The 16350-nt window shown below is 40.7% G+C and overlaps 1 protein-coding gene across 1 annotated transcript; it reads left to right on the top strand.

The window, feature by feature from the left end:
• Nucleotides 1–936: 936 nt before the first annotated feature.
• On the top strand, nucleotides 937–16167 carry LOC306738446 (centrosomal protein of 95 kDa-like). The gene is made up of 21 exons (XM_079220296.1): nucleotides 937–993; nucleotides 1840–1968; nucleotides 2846–2953; nucleotides 3138–3248; nucleotides 4493–4613; nucleotides 5501–5619; nucleotides 5951–6129; nucleotides 7040–7106; nucleotides 7361–7428; nucleotides 7804–8000; nucleotides 8146–8257; nucleotides 8489–8606; nucleotides 8701–8906; nucleotides 9545–9640; nucleotides 10665–10815; nucleotides 12791–12960; nucleotides 13091–13165; nucleotides 13379–13531; nucleotides 14056–14202; nucleotides 14316–14387; nucleotides 15980–16167. Exons 1-21 carry the CDS (start codon nucleotides 969–971, stop codon nucleotides 16154–16156), a joined length of 2601 nt encoding a protein of 866 aa, XP_079076422.1. The 5' UTR covers nucleotides 937–968; the 3' UTR covers nucleotides 16157–16167.
• Nucleotides 16168–16350: the final 183 nt, after the last annotated feature.

Here is a 16350-nt window from a genome sequence, read left to right as displayed (position 1 = left end):
CCCCCTGGTTTGCCACACTGCCTACTCCTATATATAAACCCCAGCTGCCCACAGCGTTACCCAATTAACAAAGAAATAAACCAAAAGACTAAGTAAACCTATAGACAACAACTACAAATAATTAAACTAAACTAACAACTATCACTATTTATTACGTCTGTATATTTAATTTAAAATTGCTACTGTATTCTTCTCTTTGCTGTTTTTTTACTACTGTTTATTGTTATTTTTATTTATATTACTTGATTGTTTTTACTATGTGTCTCTCTTGTATGCAAGGCTGCTGTAATCCTGCAATTTCCCCACTGCGGGACTAATAAAGGATTATCTTATTTTATCTTATCAAAAGAAAAAGCTATCCTAATATATACAAATAAATCTAACCTAAATAAGCAAACAACTAGAATAATTAAACAATACTAATTGTGAGTAAAATAACTAAATACTAATATCAAATAAATAGCTCCTACAGTTTAATTTGATGCCATTATCATCTGCAGAAGTGGACGAACTGACCATAATAGTGGATGTAATGGGATCAGCAGATAGTGTTAATCCTGGTGGCGTCTGACTATTTTATTTCAAACATAACCCGTGAAAGTATGGAGATGTAGTCTATGATATACATTGTGGTTTCCAGCTTTGACATTGTCAGTTGAGTTGATAAAAACAAAAAAACTGTATTTGATGTTAACCTGCTGCCTATTTCCTGTGTTATACACAGTAACCAGCAGAGGGCGCTACGCACCCAGGAAAGAAAACACCCGGAAACAAACGAGCCCAACGTCCAATCAGGCAAGACTTCAATTTTAAATGAGAGACGGTAGTTCCTTCTCCCAGAAACCCACAACAAACACCACAACTGACCCCAGCTGTGAGGTCGGGGCTCTGGGTGACACGAGACTCCTTCCCAGCTAACTTAGTCAATAGATTTTGATCTTCAACTGCCTCTCGTCGACAGCTGTTTCATGGGAACCCAGGAGGGAGAGAGAGGTAAGGCAGCCGAGCCGGGGACCTTCAGTCCCGGAGAGAGCTAGCGACACGTAACGTTACGCTAACGCACAGCTAACGTGAGCTGCCAGGTTATTGTAGCTTAGCTGTCCTGCTGTCACCGAGCCTGACATTAAAGTAACATTTAAATCATTTCATCTAAAAAGTAGAGCTCTCAGTTTAACGTCCTCTGGTAAAGTTGCCGTTAACAAACACACTGAAGTAGCAACGTTAGCTAGCTTCTTGTGAGTTAACTCAACCGGCAAAGTTATGGGGAAATACGTCGGAGGGGATTTAAAGGAGGCAGGTAACTCTAGATGATAGCCGGTTTGTTGTTTGAACATCCCAAATCCACGGCCACCGGTATTATTAGTTAAGAACGATGTAATATGTGTCTTTGACGGAAGCTAGCTAGCGTTAGTTCAGTTCAGTTTATCTTTAGTGTCAGACTCAAAGGCCACTAAAACATACAACACAGATGAGGTATAAAACATAACGTTACATTGAAACAAAGAGTAGCAAGTCGCTGGTGTTTGGGACAGGGAGAGGCGACTCCCCGCTCTCAAACTTAAGTTTGCCGCGGATGGGCACGATTGAACATTGTCACCCCTAGAGGAGGTACTGAACCTGCTTTGTGATTTAAAAACAGTGCATGTCACCATAATGAGCTCTAGAAGTAAAGTATTTCTTCATTGTACACTGATGTCTCCTTTCTTAAGGAATTATTCTGTTGAACCATTTCATGCTGGTCTATTTTTCTTATTCTGTAGAAATATTTTCTAGGTATTATATCAAAATAAGGACTTTACTGTGTTGGAGTATTGTGAAGACTGTTGCATTCTTCTACAGATTGGGTAGATGTGGCAAATGATCTACTCAGCAAGTGTCCCATAAAGCTAAGGCTGAAGAAACTGACGGACTGTGATGCAAATGTCTTCATCGCTCTGTATGAAAACATCTTGGGGGAGAAAGTTCCAGGTAAGATTTAGCTGCAGACCAGCCACATGTCAACACAGTTGGTTGATCGATCGATAAGTAGCTAGATCAACAGAAAAATAGTAGACATCTAATTTGATATTCACGTACATGAGCAGCCCTGTCGTGTGTTACTTTAGTGTGGTTGTCTACAAGTTGCTCTTTACATTGTAACTTGGTTGTTGCCTTTACCTGTTTTTACAGAATACAGTCATTGTTAGCCACAAAGAAACATAGCATGCAATTTATGTTTAAATATATAACCTAATAACCATTTTATGAAGCACTCGTATTGTTTGTGTCCTGTTATTGTCATAACTTTTAAATCAACTGCTATATATCATTAAAATTAATTGTGTAGGTTATTTCTTAAGCAAAGGCGCCACACATTCTCCATTTCCAGCTTCTTAGTTGTGGTGTTTTGCTCTTTTTCTTTGTAAAATGTGATAATCATCTGAACATCTAAATATTTAGTATTGTTGGTCAAACTGGCAAAATGACCAAATGATTCATTAATTCACCAAATTGTCAGCCGAGTAATTAATGATGAAAATGACCATAATTTGGAGCTCTAACAAGGCCATTAAAATTAAAATCAAAGGGCTAAACCCACTGAAGGTTGACAAGCTGTGAGGTTTTACTTCTCCTGAGTGTACTTAGTATATCGGGAATGTTTCCTAAGACCGTTAAACATGCAATCATGCGACTCTTAATGTCGCTGAGCTCCTTAATACATTGTTATGTTCAAGAAAGAGCTAAGGTCACGGCCCACTGTGTTCACAGAAGTGTATGAATACATGGGGCTGTTGGCATTGTTGTGCATTTCTGTGGTCTCATATATGCTTTGGTTATTGACGTTGGTGTGTTTGTATTTGTTTAGATTACATTGCAGTGCCATGCAGTCAAGAGGATAACGCCCATAACGTTCAGTCTGTGATTGATTCACTCTCCCTGGACTACCTTCAGATCAGTCTCTCACACATTACAGGTATGATAAACATGATCACTCTTTGCAACAATATTGATGAAGTCATAAGCAAATATAAAATAATATTTTTTTTTTATGAAGGGGGCCGCAGGACATTTACCGGACACATTTTGTTTTAGCAATAAAGCATATATTCTCAGAATAAGACCTGAGAATAATGCTGAGCATGGCTGTGTGTTTGCAGGAGAAAATGTCGTCGGGGGCGACCAAGAGTCTATCAAGAACCTCTTGGAAATTTTCGATGGCCTCCTGGAATATCTCAAGGAGGAGATAAGCGAGGAGTCACAGAATGGCGGTAGGCAGATTCTTTTGTCACTTTTCCTTCACCAACCTGACCGATAATTGTGTTTTTATCTCTAACAAAAGTTTTGCACACAAAGATGCTTAGTCTTATGTCACAAATAAAAATACCCAAGGTTCTCCACAACCATTCACAAAAGCACCATTCTAATTTACCAGAGATGTGTTTATAAGTTTCTTGGAAATGAGTCATTCAGCATAAAAAAAAAAGACTAATCTACTGAAGAAATCTTAGTCGACTAGGTGTAAATGTACAGATTAGTTGATTTTAGATGGGGCAGCCCTAATCATCAGAACTGTTATCAATCAATGATTCATACATACAATACAACATATTTAAATCTCATCATGGTTTGCAGAGCAGTAGCCAGTCTACCATTTTAATGGCAGCCTTTAGCGTCTGCAGTTCTCAGTTTGCCTGAAACAGCTACTTCTCCTTTTACTGACTGAGACGTAAGTCTGTGTTCATGAGAGATTTTTTTGGTTTGTCCTTCAGCATGAATAGGATATAATGTGTCGTGAACCCAGTTTAAAACCAGTTGGTGCAGGAATTTTGAAGAGAACAGTCGGCTCTCTTCATGTGCCAGAACTGAGCATGCCTTTGTATGAATGGACCGTCCCTCAGGCCGCTGCCAAACAGCAATTAGTAGTGAATGACTGTGTTGCACATACAAGTGATCTACATTTCTAAATGGCCTAATTAAACGTCCTGGATGTGCCGTACTGGAGTTGGTACCGAGTACAATCTAGCTAACAGCTGTCTGTACTGCGAGGTGTGTGCTGAGTGTTGGAGTTGTTAGTGGCTGGAATGATTATTAATCTGAGATGTGGTGACATTGCTACATTGCGATGTCTTTCTTCAGTGTCTAACAATGACGAGTTGTGCTTCTGCTTTTAGTGCTGCGGTTGGTTAGTAGTTGCTGTATTTGGCTTTTAAGTTTACATTAGTTCTCAGAACTACTAGATGGCCTCAGGAGTTTGTCAGACTTTCTCAGCAGTGTCTTTGAGGTTTGTCTTTTTGAACAGTGAATTTCCACAGCAGCGTAATACTGAGAGTAAGCTTGTTGAATTAAAGGTCATGTGAGTTTGTTCCTCTTTTGAAATTCCATGGAGGTCATTACCTGTTGTGATCACAAATATTACTTTCTTTTCTTATTGTTTTCTTCGTTGGGTCTTTTTTCTGTATTTGTTTTTAGTTTTTTCTCTCCCTGTGTCATTTATTCATATGTTTTTTTTCAGAAGAACTGAATGACAGTGTCAATGAGGATGTGCCTGATGAAACCAAGGCGACCACAAGCTGCAATGCCACACGGGAGAAGGAGACTAAACTGGATGGAGAATCTTTGTTATCCAGTGGAGAGTAAGCTCTTCTCCTACACACTCTCCAAACACTAAGATGAATTGTATTGGAGATACATGTCATTAACACAACAGTTACAAACCCTGTGCCTTTTTATGAAGAAAAGGCTCAGCATTAATTAATACAAATCTCAAACAAAGTAATAAAATACTAACTTTTCTGTTTGGTTTAAGCTCTCCCGTAAACAAAATATTGCTAACAGGCAGATTTGTACCACGTGACAGCGACCATGTCATTCAGCTGTAGGACAGATCCAGCCTGGTCGTCCTGTTGACACAACAGCCAGTTTGGCAAATTTTCAGCGGTCGTGTAAATATTAAAGGGATGATTTGACACCTTTCTATGTAAATGTCGTAAATAGTAAATGTAGTCCGTTGACGCCATAGGTTGCTTGAGGCCTGTTATATTGACAGAGAAAGCGTATTTGTCATGCTGTAAAATGTACACTCATCCATAACATCGTCTACACTCGTATTTTGTGATGCAATTTTCTCTGTTGGAAACATTACTAGTTTGTGCAATACAAGGCAAAACAACAAGGCATTTCTGTTAAGCACGTCACCTGGCTACCCAGAGAAATACAAGCTGAAGTATCCGGAGGTTCTTCCTCACCATCAACTCATGTCACTGCAATGTCAAATGACCCAATTTAAGACAAGGCTTAGATCAGGAAAACTCATTTTACCACGCAATACTAATGATTTTAATGTCTTTAGTGCAGAGTACTCATTGGCTCCTTTTTTAATTTTTTATCTGTCAGTTCCACAGTTTATATCGGTTTGTCGTTTGATGAATTCAGAGAAAGTATATCACAGAAAAATATCTATAATTGTATTATATAGTACTTGTGTGAACTTTGGGTAAATAATATCGCGTCGTATCATCAGGTCCGCTGTCCATTCCAGTAAAGATTCCCTCCATACCTGGAATGCTGAGGAGATGGGATCAGCTAGTGAGCTCATTGGGCTGGGAGTCTCAGCACGCACATTCACAGCCAAACTAGAAGGTAAGACACGCAAAAGCAGCCCATCTTTACCCCGTTTACGGTGTGTGTGGGGGAAATTACTTGTGTTCTTCAGGCAGGCATATCAATGTTTTTTCCTCCCTCGATTTCCGGATGTTTTTTTGGGCCAGAGTGTTACAATAAGGTGTGTCAGGAAATCATGTTCCCTGACTAGAAGATTTCTCAGATGACCTTGCATTGCTGTTTGAAACTATTTTCGTCATTTAAAGAGAGGTCACAATGTTATTAAGATTTTAATTTGCAGCTGTAGTAACTCTTTCAATAGTTGCCGTGATTAATCTGAAAGGACTGGCCGTCCCTCCCCAAACCTCAGACGCAGTCACCGCCTCTGGTCCTCTGGACGCTCAGGATGCTCCACCGACTGAGCCGCTGCCCTCAGCCATCGCTCTGCAGCCTCCCTCTCAGAGCAACGGACCCGACAGCAAATGGACAACAGCTGTTGGCCTCAGCCAAAGGCAGGCCGAGGAGGGAGCCGCTCCTGTCACTACAGAGGTAGCCTGGTTTAATTCAGTATGATGAGGTTCAATTGTTTGACAGTAAATTTACCTCTTGTTTGCGTGCAGTGAAAGGACATGCAAACTTTGTTATCAATACTGTACTGATAATCGGATCAACCACACCCTCACTGTGTGTGAGGAAGGTTCAGCCGAAGCTTAAGATTGTTATATGTACCTAAACCAAACCCTGATCCTAACCAATGGTGTGGACAGAGTAGCAACAGTGTGTTGAAAGTACTTTTGGCAGGTGAACTTGAGTCAACGTTATGGTAGTTGACATGTGACTCACTAAACCAGACACATCTGTTGTTTTAGTGGGCAAATTCTTGCTGATGCATCCGTGTGAGTCCAGGTCAGATTATCAGAATTAAGTGATATTTGCTGTCCTTAACTGATACAATGTCGCATGTTGTCTTACATTTTGAATATACGTTAAATTATAGTCTCGCCACATGCTTTCCAGTGCAGTATGACTATTTCAGAATGTCAAGCAAAGGGAAGCGATATCGTATTCAAGACAATAAAGTAACATAACCTGTCAAAGGAAAAGTACAGACATGCCCATATTTATCATTTCATTAGGGAATTACTGAAACCAGGAAGTGCCATCTGACTGACTCGGTACACTTACTTAATAGCAGGCCCTGACATGCACAGGAGCTTGGTATTGCGTGGCTACTTGCATTATTTTTCTCTCATTTCTTTGTATTCTAAACGTCTTGTCATCTGTGATCAACTGTTTCACTCATAAATGATTTTAGAAGATGTACCTTTTTAGATGCACAATATGTTCAGTACTAAGCTGTGTCCCTCTGTATGTAACTGGGATGGTCTCTGCTCAGCTTCAGACATTTTTCTTCTTGCTCTTTTCTCCCTCTCACTTTGTCAATGACCTTCTCACTCAGACCTCTAAACCACCAGCTGAGACGGTTCTTACCAACGGACTACAGTCGCCTCTTCCCCAGTCTCCGGGTGAGTAAAATAAATATATCTTTTTATTCTTGTGCCGTTTAAAATGTCAAGGGGTTAAACGGTTTGATATCTTAAATCGCATCAAACATCCCAGGATTAAAGCACTTGACTGGATCGATAGTTATGAATGATCTCCCGGGCAGCTGAGCACATGGAGATGTTTATCTGCTCTGCCCGTGTGATTGCTAACAAGTGAAAATCCCCCCATCAGAGTGTGACTTTGTTCTTGATGTCATGTTTTGCTCAATTTCCAGGTGCGAGGGAGAAGTCTTTGTCCAGTCAGCAAAGAGCCGGGACCAAATTAGAGGGGCAGACGCTAGAGGTAAGAGAGTAACATGCCTTCACTTGTACCAGTTTTGCAGCAACATCAAACCCACACAGATGCGTGTGGATTATTATTGTTTAAGTATTGGGTAATCTCCAGTGACCTGGGTTGCTCTGTTAACAAGGGTGGACACTGAAACTGGCATATAGTGAAATACAGTATACACTGGTTAAATCCACTCCAGATGGAATTACAAAATAAACATTGGATATTATCTTCAAAATACGAACAGATTTTTTCTTTTTTCCATTGGCTCATTTACTCTTTTCTAAAGTGACTTATTGAAAATATTTCCAGAGCATAAATGTTATATTAAATGAAATGTGAAATTGGTCACCAAATTAACATGAATTACTTTTTGTCTAATTTTAGCCGACCAATGGGGGCCCCAGGAGGGTTTTATTCCGCCCCAAGCCAGATGTGCTCTTCCTCACCCTGCAGGATGAGAGGACAGTCACAAACCATCGTCCGGCAGACACGGAGGAGGAAGAGCAAGATGAGGAGTATCAAGGTTGTACACTGAAGCAACCAGACAGCAGGATAGATCACAGAGTTGGGACAGGCCTCAGGTAGGACAGATGGAATGCTGGAGAACTGTAGGAAGCTACAGATTAATGAATAGCATGTCCTCATTGACATTATTTTATGAGGGGACCATGTTTCTGACTAACTGTCTCTGCTCTATGGTGTCTTTGTAATCGTCTCCCTGAGCAGTAGCAGGTTGGAGGAGCCTCTGTCGTATCGCAGACAGAGGAACAAGAAAGCAGAAGAGGAGCTACATCACATATCTGAAAACCTTTCCCATCGACTTGAGGAACTCGATCAGGTGTGTGTAGTTTGTGTGACGTCCCAGCATATTGTCATGAATGTTTTCAAGCAAATGCTATTTTGATCCTTTCTGCATGTGTGTGTCTGTTTTGTTGGGGCTTGGGTTGGAGTATGTTGCTCTCAGTCCATGTAGTTCTGGTCAGCTCAATGCAGTTTGCTTTATTTCTCCAGGATAAAAACATATTTGTGAATGATCTCTTTTTACGTTTGCGACATGTAATTCCTATAGATGCTCAAACGAGTTCTGGGGGAAAGCGGAGATTCCAGTGAAGTCAGAGAAGAGGACAAGCAGTCCCACCACAGTGACAGCATCATGGAGTGTGGCAGCACTCCCAGACAACACACAGGTAAACACACGGCTAGCACACGGCTAACACATTCACTATCTTTTAACAGCTGATCACAATAAAAATGCATGTATTGAATCATAACATGCATTAGTTACAGCTGGCGGTGAACCCACCCACCAGACACGCTCTTTATCCCCCTCCCCTCCACGGGTCCATCGCTCCCTGCACGGACAGTTAGAAGATGCCATGGCAGAGGCCTTGAGTCTGGATGATGGGAGACAAACCAACCTTGCAGCTTCTGATCTTTCAAAGCGAGGAGAGCTACATCACAGACTGTCTCACAGAAAACATAGCAAGGTATTCCCATAGTTATTTGTTTTCCTTAGTGCTTCCCCTTTTAAATGTACCGTATAGGCAAGGCTTGTTTATTCAGAGCACCTTGCATACACAGGTAGGTTCAAGGTGCTATAATATAGGATGTATTGATATAATAGATATTTTTGTGTTTTTAATTAGTTAACGACACTACTACTACAACTACTTTAGTTGAACTCAATAATGGGTTCCACCAAGCTGACGATGTCAACTGGCTGTAATTTGCAGATTGCTCAATAGATTTAACTGCTTCACTGAAGCCTGACTCTGAGGATTTTAGCTGTAGTTTATAAATGTAGATTAATTAAAATTAGAACATAAAAGCACTCGACTAAGACATTCTAAAAGTTTGTAATAATAATGCCACGATGATTCCACCCAATATTATAGTGTTTGATAAGTAAATTACCTTTTTTCAACAACAAAAATTCACCTGGATTGAAGAGATGTTGCATATTTTAAACAGGAAAAAAAGTTACATCAAGATATTGTGTATTTGCTTTCCTGTTTTTCAGTCATGTATGTTTAGAATTTGAGTTATTAAATGAATGTGCTGCTGCTCTCGGTTCTACTCATGATCTCATGCATGTTTAAAGTAAAAATGAATCTCTCTCTTTCAGTATCTGGAGAATGAGGCCTATGAGGAGGAGTTGAAAAGATATGAAGACAAAGAACGGGCAGATCTCGACAAGGCACGCCTCAAAGCTCAACAAGCCGTAAGTCATGAGTATGAAGTCTAATATAGTATGAATACAACAAGGACCTCTCTCTTAGGCCTCCCCTCCTCTCTACAGAACATCCTTGTTTAAGTTCTTACACAGAGTTTAGTTGAGTTAATTCTCATCACTAGATTAAAATGAATAGCTTTCTTAATGGTGACCTCATGTGATTTTTAAAATCGCCTCTTATTATATAGGCCTATTTATGTTTATATCATTTTCACAAAGACCTCTTGCTCCAGTGAGAATGGGTCTCCATGCTGTGTAGCGTAATGACCCTCTTGAATTACTATCAAAACATTAAACAATATAGTAGATCATTTGAAGTGGATTCTTTTTTTTTAACAAGTTATGGACATGGCAGACGACCTCTGCAATTATTACAATTTACTAGAGTTCCCCAGGTAATACTAATCCTAAATGAATATGGCTTCAGACAGTATTTTAGTCAGAGGGGATTTGTATTGGTTCAAACTGTTGTGACATCTATTAATTTAACTTCTGTGCGAGGACTGCTGCTTAAAATAACTCTTTCAGTTGGAATATGCTCCGTTTGTGAATACTAGCTCTGTGCTAGTTTATGGTTGCTTGGTTCTTTACTTCATTATTTCAGGCTGATATTAAAACAGTGGCCTGACTTTCAAACAGTTCACTTCAAAATTAGATTAATAATTGTTAATATTATAATAGTGAAATGCAATGTTCACTTGTACTTGCTACACTACTAAGATTCATATTTGAAAGCACATTTGTTCAGGTAGAATGCAAAGTTGTAATGTATTGTAGAAAAATGCAGTTTGTCTTAACATATCAAAGACTTTACGATGTATTCAAACAAATGGTATGTAATTTATAGGTATGTTCTAGAAGAAAATTAATGAATTTGTAAGCGCCAATTTAACTCCAAAAGTTAGTATGAAATGATAAAGGTGAATTAACTAGTGCTGTGCAGACAGAACAGTTATACAATTAAGTGTGTGTGTGTGTGTGTGTGTGTGTGTGTGTGTGTGTGTGTGTGTAGGAGCGACAGTACAGAGAGGCCATACTGGAGGATGTTTCCGAAGCCCCCAGACTGTCCCCAGCAAGAACGAAGGCCCAGCGAAGTTCACAACGTAACGTACAAACCCCACCAGGACGGAGATGGCAGGAGGCCCCCAGGAAAGCTCCTTCAAGTAGGTTAAGACTTGTTCATTTACCACATGGACCTTTCCATTGTTATTGTAGACATATGAGTAGTATTCAAAATGCCTTTTCTCCACAACACAAGGGCACCTCACCATATTTTCAGTGGAGTATTTTTTTTACGACCAGCAAGCAGAGCCACGCTTATCGCCTCTTTTACTGCTTTACTCTGATTGTGTTCCTCATTAGCCAATGAAATGTCTGTTGAGCTGAAGCTACAGCCCAAACTAATAGCCACTTTATTTCTGATCCTCGTCAAACATCTCCAACTGCATAATAATGATCCACCTTAAGGCACATCTGAAACTCTGTTCATTTGTGCCCAATTTCAGATTCATGTATGTCAGTCCTATCTAAGACGGAGTGAACCCGTGGCTCTTCAGGTCTCTAATGAGCCATGGGACTCTGAGACCGAGGATTCAGGAGTGCTTGTCTTACTAAACTGTCATGATCGAAACTTGGCAGCCTTGTTCTTTGTCCGAAGTTTCTTCCTCGGCGGCGTGTTTGCCTTATGACTGTTCATATTTCTGGCTGCAGGCTGGGTGGCCCACTTGCATTGATAGTTGCAGAAGTAACAGCTCTGGTAGACTACATTTACTTGAAGTAAAATAGGATTACCGGGGACCTTAATCAATCCCCTTGATACTGTAAAGTTCACAACATATGCACTGCGGGAGATGTCAAAACACTTCCTTTGTGAATTGCAATAGATATTCATAAAAACATGTCAATGAAAAGTCTTCATTCAAACCATTAAGGGCCTCTGAAGCAATGGTTTCTCTTTTGGACTGATCTTCATGCTCAATGTTTATTCATTGCTACTAGGACTGAATGGTCTGCTGACTAAGGGCTTAGTCTGTACATTAAAAGTGTTTTCTCTCCAAGACAGTTCCCCCATGAACATCCCAGCATCCACAAAGCTGTCGCTACAAGAGAACCTTTTAGTGTTATTTATTCATCACACATGGACCTCTTCACCACAACAGATGGTGACGATCATTCACTGACTCACCTGTGCTTGTGACCTGGCCTGGTGGTCTGTCAATTATTGCCCGGCTGTCATGCAGCTGTAAAATACCACACACAACCTGTTTGTATACAATGACTTGAAATATTTTGCTACTAAAAACATAGAAAGTAGTTTGGCACGGATCAAACATATCCCCCACTCTGCTCCACATTCCTGAGGGCAACCCTTACATTTCCAGTATGTAATCCGTCCCTCTAACAGTGCCATCTACTGAATACGCAAATTTTGTATCTGTATTTAAAGGCATTGATTTGATTCTCTTAAGTGAGGTTGTATGAGGTATTTATCCATCGTCAGAGTATTGCCTACAGTTGATAGTGGTCAGCAAAAATGCTGCACCTAAAATCGGTTTAGGTGTACGCTTTTTTTAGAATATTTTCTATATGTTACTTAAGAAAATTCTCAAAGGATTCGATTTAGGATGAACCCGTCTACATGGACATGGCCCTGACCAGGACTGCAATTAAAATGTCAGCTACCCTGTGATGTAGTTTTTTTAACAGCAGTTAACAAATAAAAAAATATTAATTTGTTATCATGTATTGTGAGGTGGCTTTCCCATTATTAAGAATAATAACAAAATCACATTAAATTTAACGCTGTCATCCTGAACAGTAATGGTAATTTCCTGAAAACTGACGGATTTATGAACCATTTTTTTTAAACTGTATAGTAAAACCATGTTAACCTTTGTATGGTCATAGTCGGTCATCTTGAACAGTAATCCATTGGAAATTGCAGCTAACCTATGAAGCAAAGGTTATTGTGACTGGTCAAAGATGATTATTTGATGACATTTTAACTTTGGAGCTCCCTTTTTCAAGGACTAGTGAGGATTAAGTGACATCTAGCTGTGAGGTTGCAGATTTCAACCAATTGTAGTTTATGCTGATTATACCATTGTTGTAATGTTCCTTTTCTTGTCCTCTCTTCAGTGAAAGTGAAGGAGAATGAACTCCTTCCTGTGCTCCTGGAGGAGTTGCCCCACCTTCACATCTCCCCCCATGCCTTGGGTCAGATGTGGGAGCAGCAGATGCAGCAGGTGGACAGACTCCATGCCCTGTCATCCCCTCATAGCCAGCGTCGCAGCAAACTCTCAAGCCAGGTAGGACGATGTGGCCACTACAAGTCTGCCATGTGCAGTGAAATGTGTCTGTGCCCTTTTTAAAATCTGGAATGTATGCTGTGGTGGAAGGACCAATGCATGAATATGTAACCGCCTGCTTCTCTGTCAGGTGGAAGAAGCCCAGAGGAAACATGACCTGCTGGTGGAGATCATCCGTAAAGATAAGGACCACAGCATGCGTCTGGTGAGCATCAGCACATAAACACACATTCAAAAGGTTGCTTCACATTTAGTAACCTCATCAACAACAGGCACAATGGATGATTAGACTGTGTGATCCTATTTTTTTACAAAATAGTGCACCCACATGCAGACAGACTTCACCTGCCTGTCCTGGACAAGCAGTGTTTGTCACACACAGCAGACCAGTTGCAAGCTTAAAATGTTTATCTTCCAGAGGGATTTCAAAGAGCGTATCCAACAGCAGAAGTCGACCCAGAACAGACTGAGGGAACAGAGGCAGCAGATGGCACGAGCCAAGAAGTACCACAGCGACTACCATGTCCAGCACCGGGCCCGCCTGATGAGGGCACGCACCAAGGAGGAGAGGGTGGGTAGTGAAGGCCGTTCACAACTTTGCACACCAGTTCTAGGACTATGGGGGCGACTAACGATTACTTAAATGTAGAATTTCATAATATTTTCAATTCATTTATTTAATGTCTTGTACATAAAATGTTACGGTTTCAAAGTATTGAAAAATGACACAAAAAAGGTAATTTTCCCAGAGCTTAATATGGCAACTAGGATTTGTGTTGTCTGACCAACAGTCCAGTTCACAACCCAAATACATACAATACTCAATGATTTAAAAAAAACAAAAAAAAACTGATATTTGGCATTCTGATGGCTATGAGGGTGTTGACATTGTCCATCTCTTCTGAAACCCAAACTTAATTAGGCAAGTTAGGTCCCCCGTTTTAAAATATGTGTGTGGGTGCTTGAGAGAAACCAAGAGCTGTCCAAGAATATCCTGAGATATTAAGTAATATTCTAAGTTAAATATTAGATCACAAACCATGGAAAAATCTGTTGTTAGTCGTTTGCGTCATGTGTGGTTGTTTGTCTGTTTAGATGTTTCGGGAGTTGTTTGAGGAGGGGTTGGAGCTCCAGAAAGTTCGGCTGAGAGAGCAGAACGCCTACGCTAAGGAGCAGCGGCTGGATCATCAGAGACGACACCAGAACCAGATTAAGTCCATGGAGAACTACTACAAAGACCAAGTAGGACACACACACACACACACACACACACACACACACACACACACTCTTGTATAGTTTTATAATGGAATTATGGAATAAACTCATAATTTAATGTGCTTCCTCTCTTTCAGTTTTCACTACTTGCTGAAAAACTTTCTCAAGAGCGGCAGGACATTCAGGTCCGGAAAAAAGCTCAAGAGAAGGTAAACATTCGACTTATTACTGTTTTTGCAAACATCTTTACATTTCAATCCTATTCATGTTCTCTGGACAGATTTGTCTGACATGAGCGATGTGTTTTTAATCCGACAGCTAAAATGCCAAAAATCACCAATTTTTAAATGGACTCATGTTATAAAGCGGTGTGTTTTTCTAAAAAAGGGAAAGAAATTATTTTTTGCTTCAACTTATTAAGTAAATGCTGATTGTACAATGTAATGAGGCGACTGTGGCTCAATGGTTAGCATCCCCGTCTTTCAATCAGAGGTTCGAACCCTGGCTCCTCTAGTCCATGTCGATGTGTCCTTGAGCAAGACACTTAATCCTGAATTGCTCCGCGTTGCTGTGTCTACGGTGTATAGAGCAAAAATGTAAGTCGCTTTGGATAAGTGTCATCTAAATGAAATGTAATGTAATGGCGATAAAAGAATCTCGTTTAGACGGGTTCCCCATCAGCCTCGCTTTCACTATGCAAATCTGTCAGCGATCGGGTCGGGTCCCTTGTGTTTTACAGCACAAAGGAAAATGATTGCGTCAATAATTATGAAGGTAATAAAATGAAAGCAGAGGCTACCTAGTTTGAACCAAGACGGCAAACTCTTTGATGCCTCCCACAAAGAGCATTTGAACGTGGGTGTGTAACACAGTGAACAAGAACAGGCTGCACACCCAGCTTATTGCCTGTCACTCTGTCTCTCTCGTTAAACCGGAGAGGAGAGGCACATTTTAAATGCTGTGTTTACGAAGCGTTGCTGACAATGTGTTTACATGTTATACCTTCAAGCTGGTTATTGCAGCTGCTGCTGGGTCTGTTCAAGTGTGTCTTTCTCTCTAAATTGTGTTTAGGAAATAAAATAATGGAACTGTTTTGGGTCAGATGCAAATGTTCAGACGACATGCACGCACAGTCTCTGTGGAGACCCCCATGCTGTTTGTTTGACGGTGTTGAGGTTCTTAGCCCTGCTGCTGGTATCAATAATGAATGCTCAAGCTGGCCCAGAATAATAAAAGAATAGACAAATGTGCAGCTACTGCTTAGGTGCTGGCACCTGTGTTCCTGGCTTCTTAGGATGCAGCCACACTACTACGTTTTCCATTTTAAAATGCATACATTTTGCCAAGTTTACGCCTAGCGTCCACACTACTCTGGAGTTTTAGAACCCCAAATAACTTACAGCGTTTACATCTGTTGGTAATCGGTGGTAGTTTACGCTCACAAGCTCCTCTCTCCTCTTTTTGTAGCTGGAGCACCCCGACACGATGCACCACGTCGGCATGTTGTGTTGAAGTGTTTGAGACGCCTTTCTAACTTTTTGTAGTCGCGTTTGAAATGCCCACCTGACCTCTGCGAGCTACCGTTTTTTTTTTCCAGGAAGGATTTATGTTTGGCGTCAGACTCAAAAGCTCGCACGCAATGCTTTCTGGTACATGTAGGCACTGCCGTTTCACCCACTGAGGAATGTATTCCTTAATTGACTGTGTTTGTATGCATATAAACATGTACTTGGAGCATATTTTTATACTTAATTACTTTTAGTAAAGTAAAAACATCTTCTTCCACCACTGCCATTCACAGGCTTTGCTGAAGATGAAGCGAGAGCTGCGTTCCAGGATGGAGCGGGAAATCGGTGAATTACAGGAGATCATCGTGCAGAACGACGAGGATGACCATTTCCAGGATCTGGAGGTCCAGACGCTGCGCAATCGGGTCCAGGTGGCTTCCTTCCAGTACAACACCAGCTACCTGCACTGACCAGGGAGGTGCAGCGCGGGGCTGTTTTAAGCTCCGCTCGATCAAGACTGGATTCACATCATAGGAACATGCTGCAAAAAGACTTTGTTTCTGCTTTTCACAACCAAGGGTACGACATTCTGGCAGAACAATGCGGTCTCCTCGACATCTTTGCACAAAATAGGAAATTAAGAACTGAACAAGTCCTGGTGGTT

This window comes from Taurulus bubalis (assembly GCF_910589615.1).
Source record: "Taurulus bubalis genome assembly, chromosome: 6".
Taxonomy (NCBI): Eukaryota; Metazoa; Chordata; class Actinopteri; order Perciformes; family Cottidae; genus Taurulus; species Taurulus bubalis.
Note: the sequence above shows the minus strand (reverse complement) of the source record. Positions and strands in the feature narration are given on the sequence as shown.

Coding starts and splice junctions, on each gene's coding strand:
- LOC306738446 (XM_079220296.1), top strand. CDS start 969: ATGGGAACCCAGGAGGGAGAGAGAG. Junction 994..1,839: donor AACCCAGGAGGGAGAGAGAG/GTAAGGCAGCCG, acceptor ATTCTTCTACAG/ATTGGGTAGATGTGGCAAAT. Junction 7,429..7,803: donor TAGAGGGGCAGACGCTAGAG/GTAAGAGAGTAA, acceptor GTCTAATTTTAG/CCGACCAATGGGGGCCCCAG.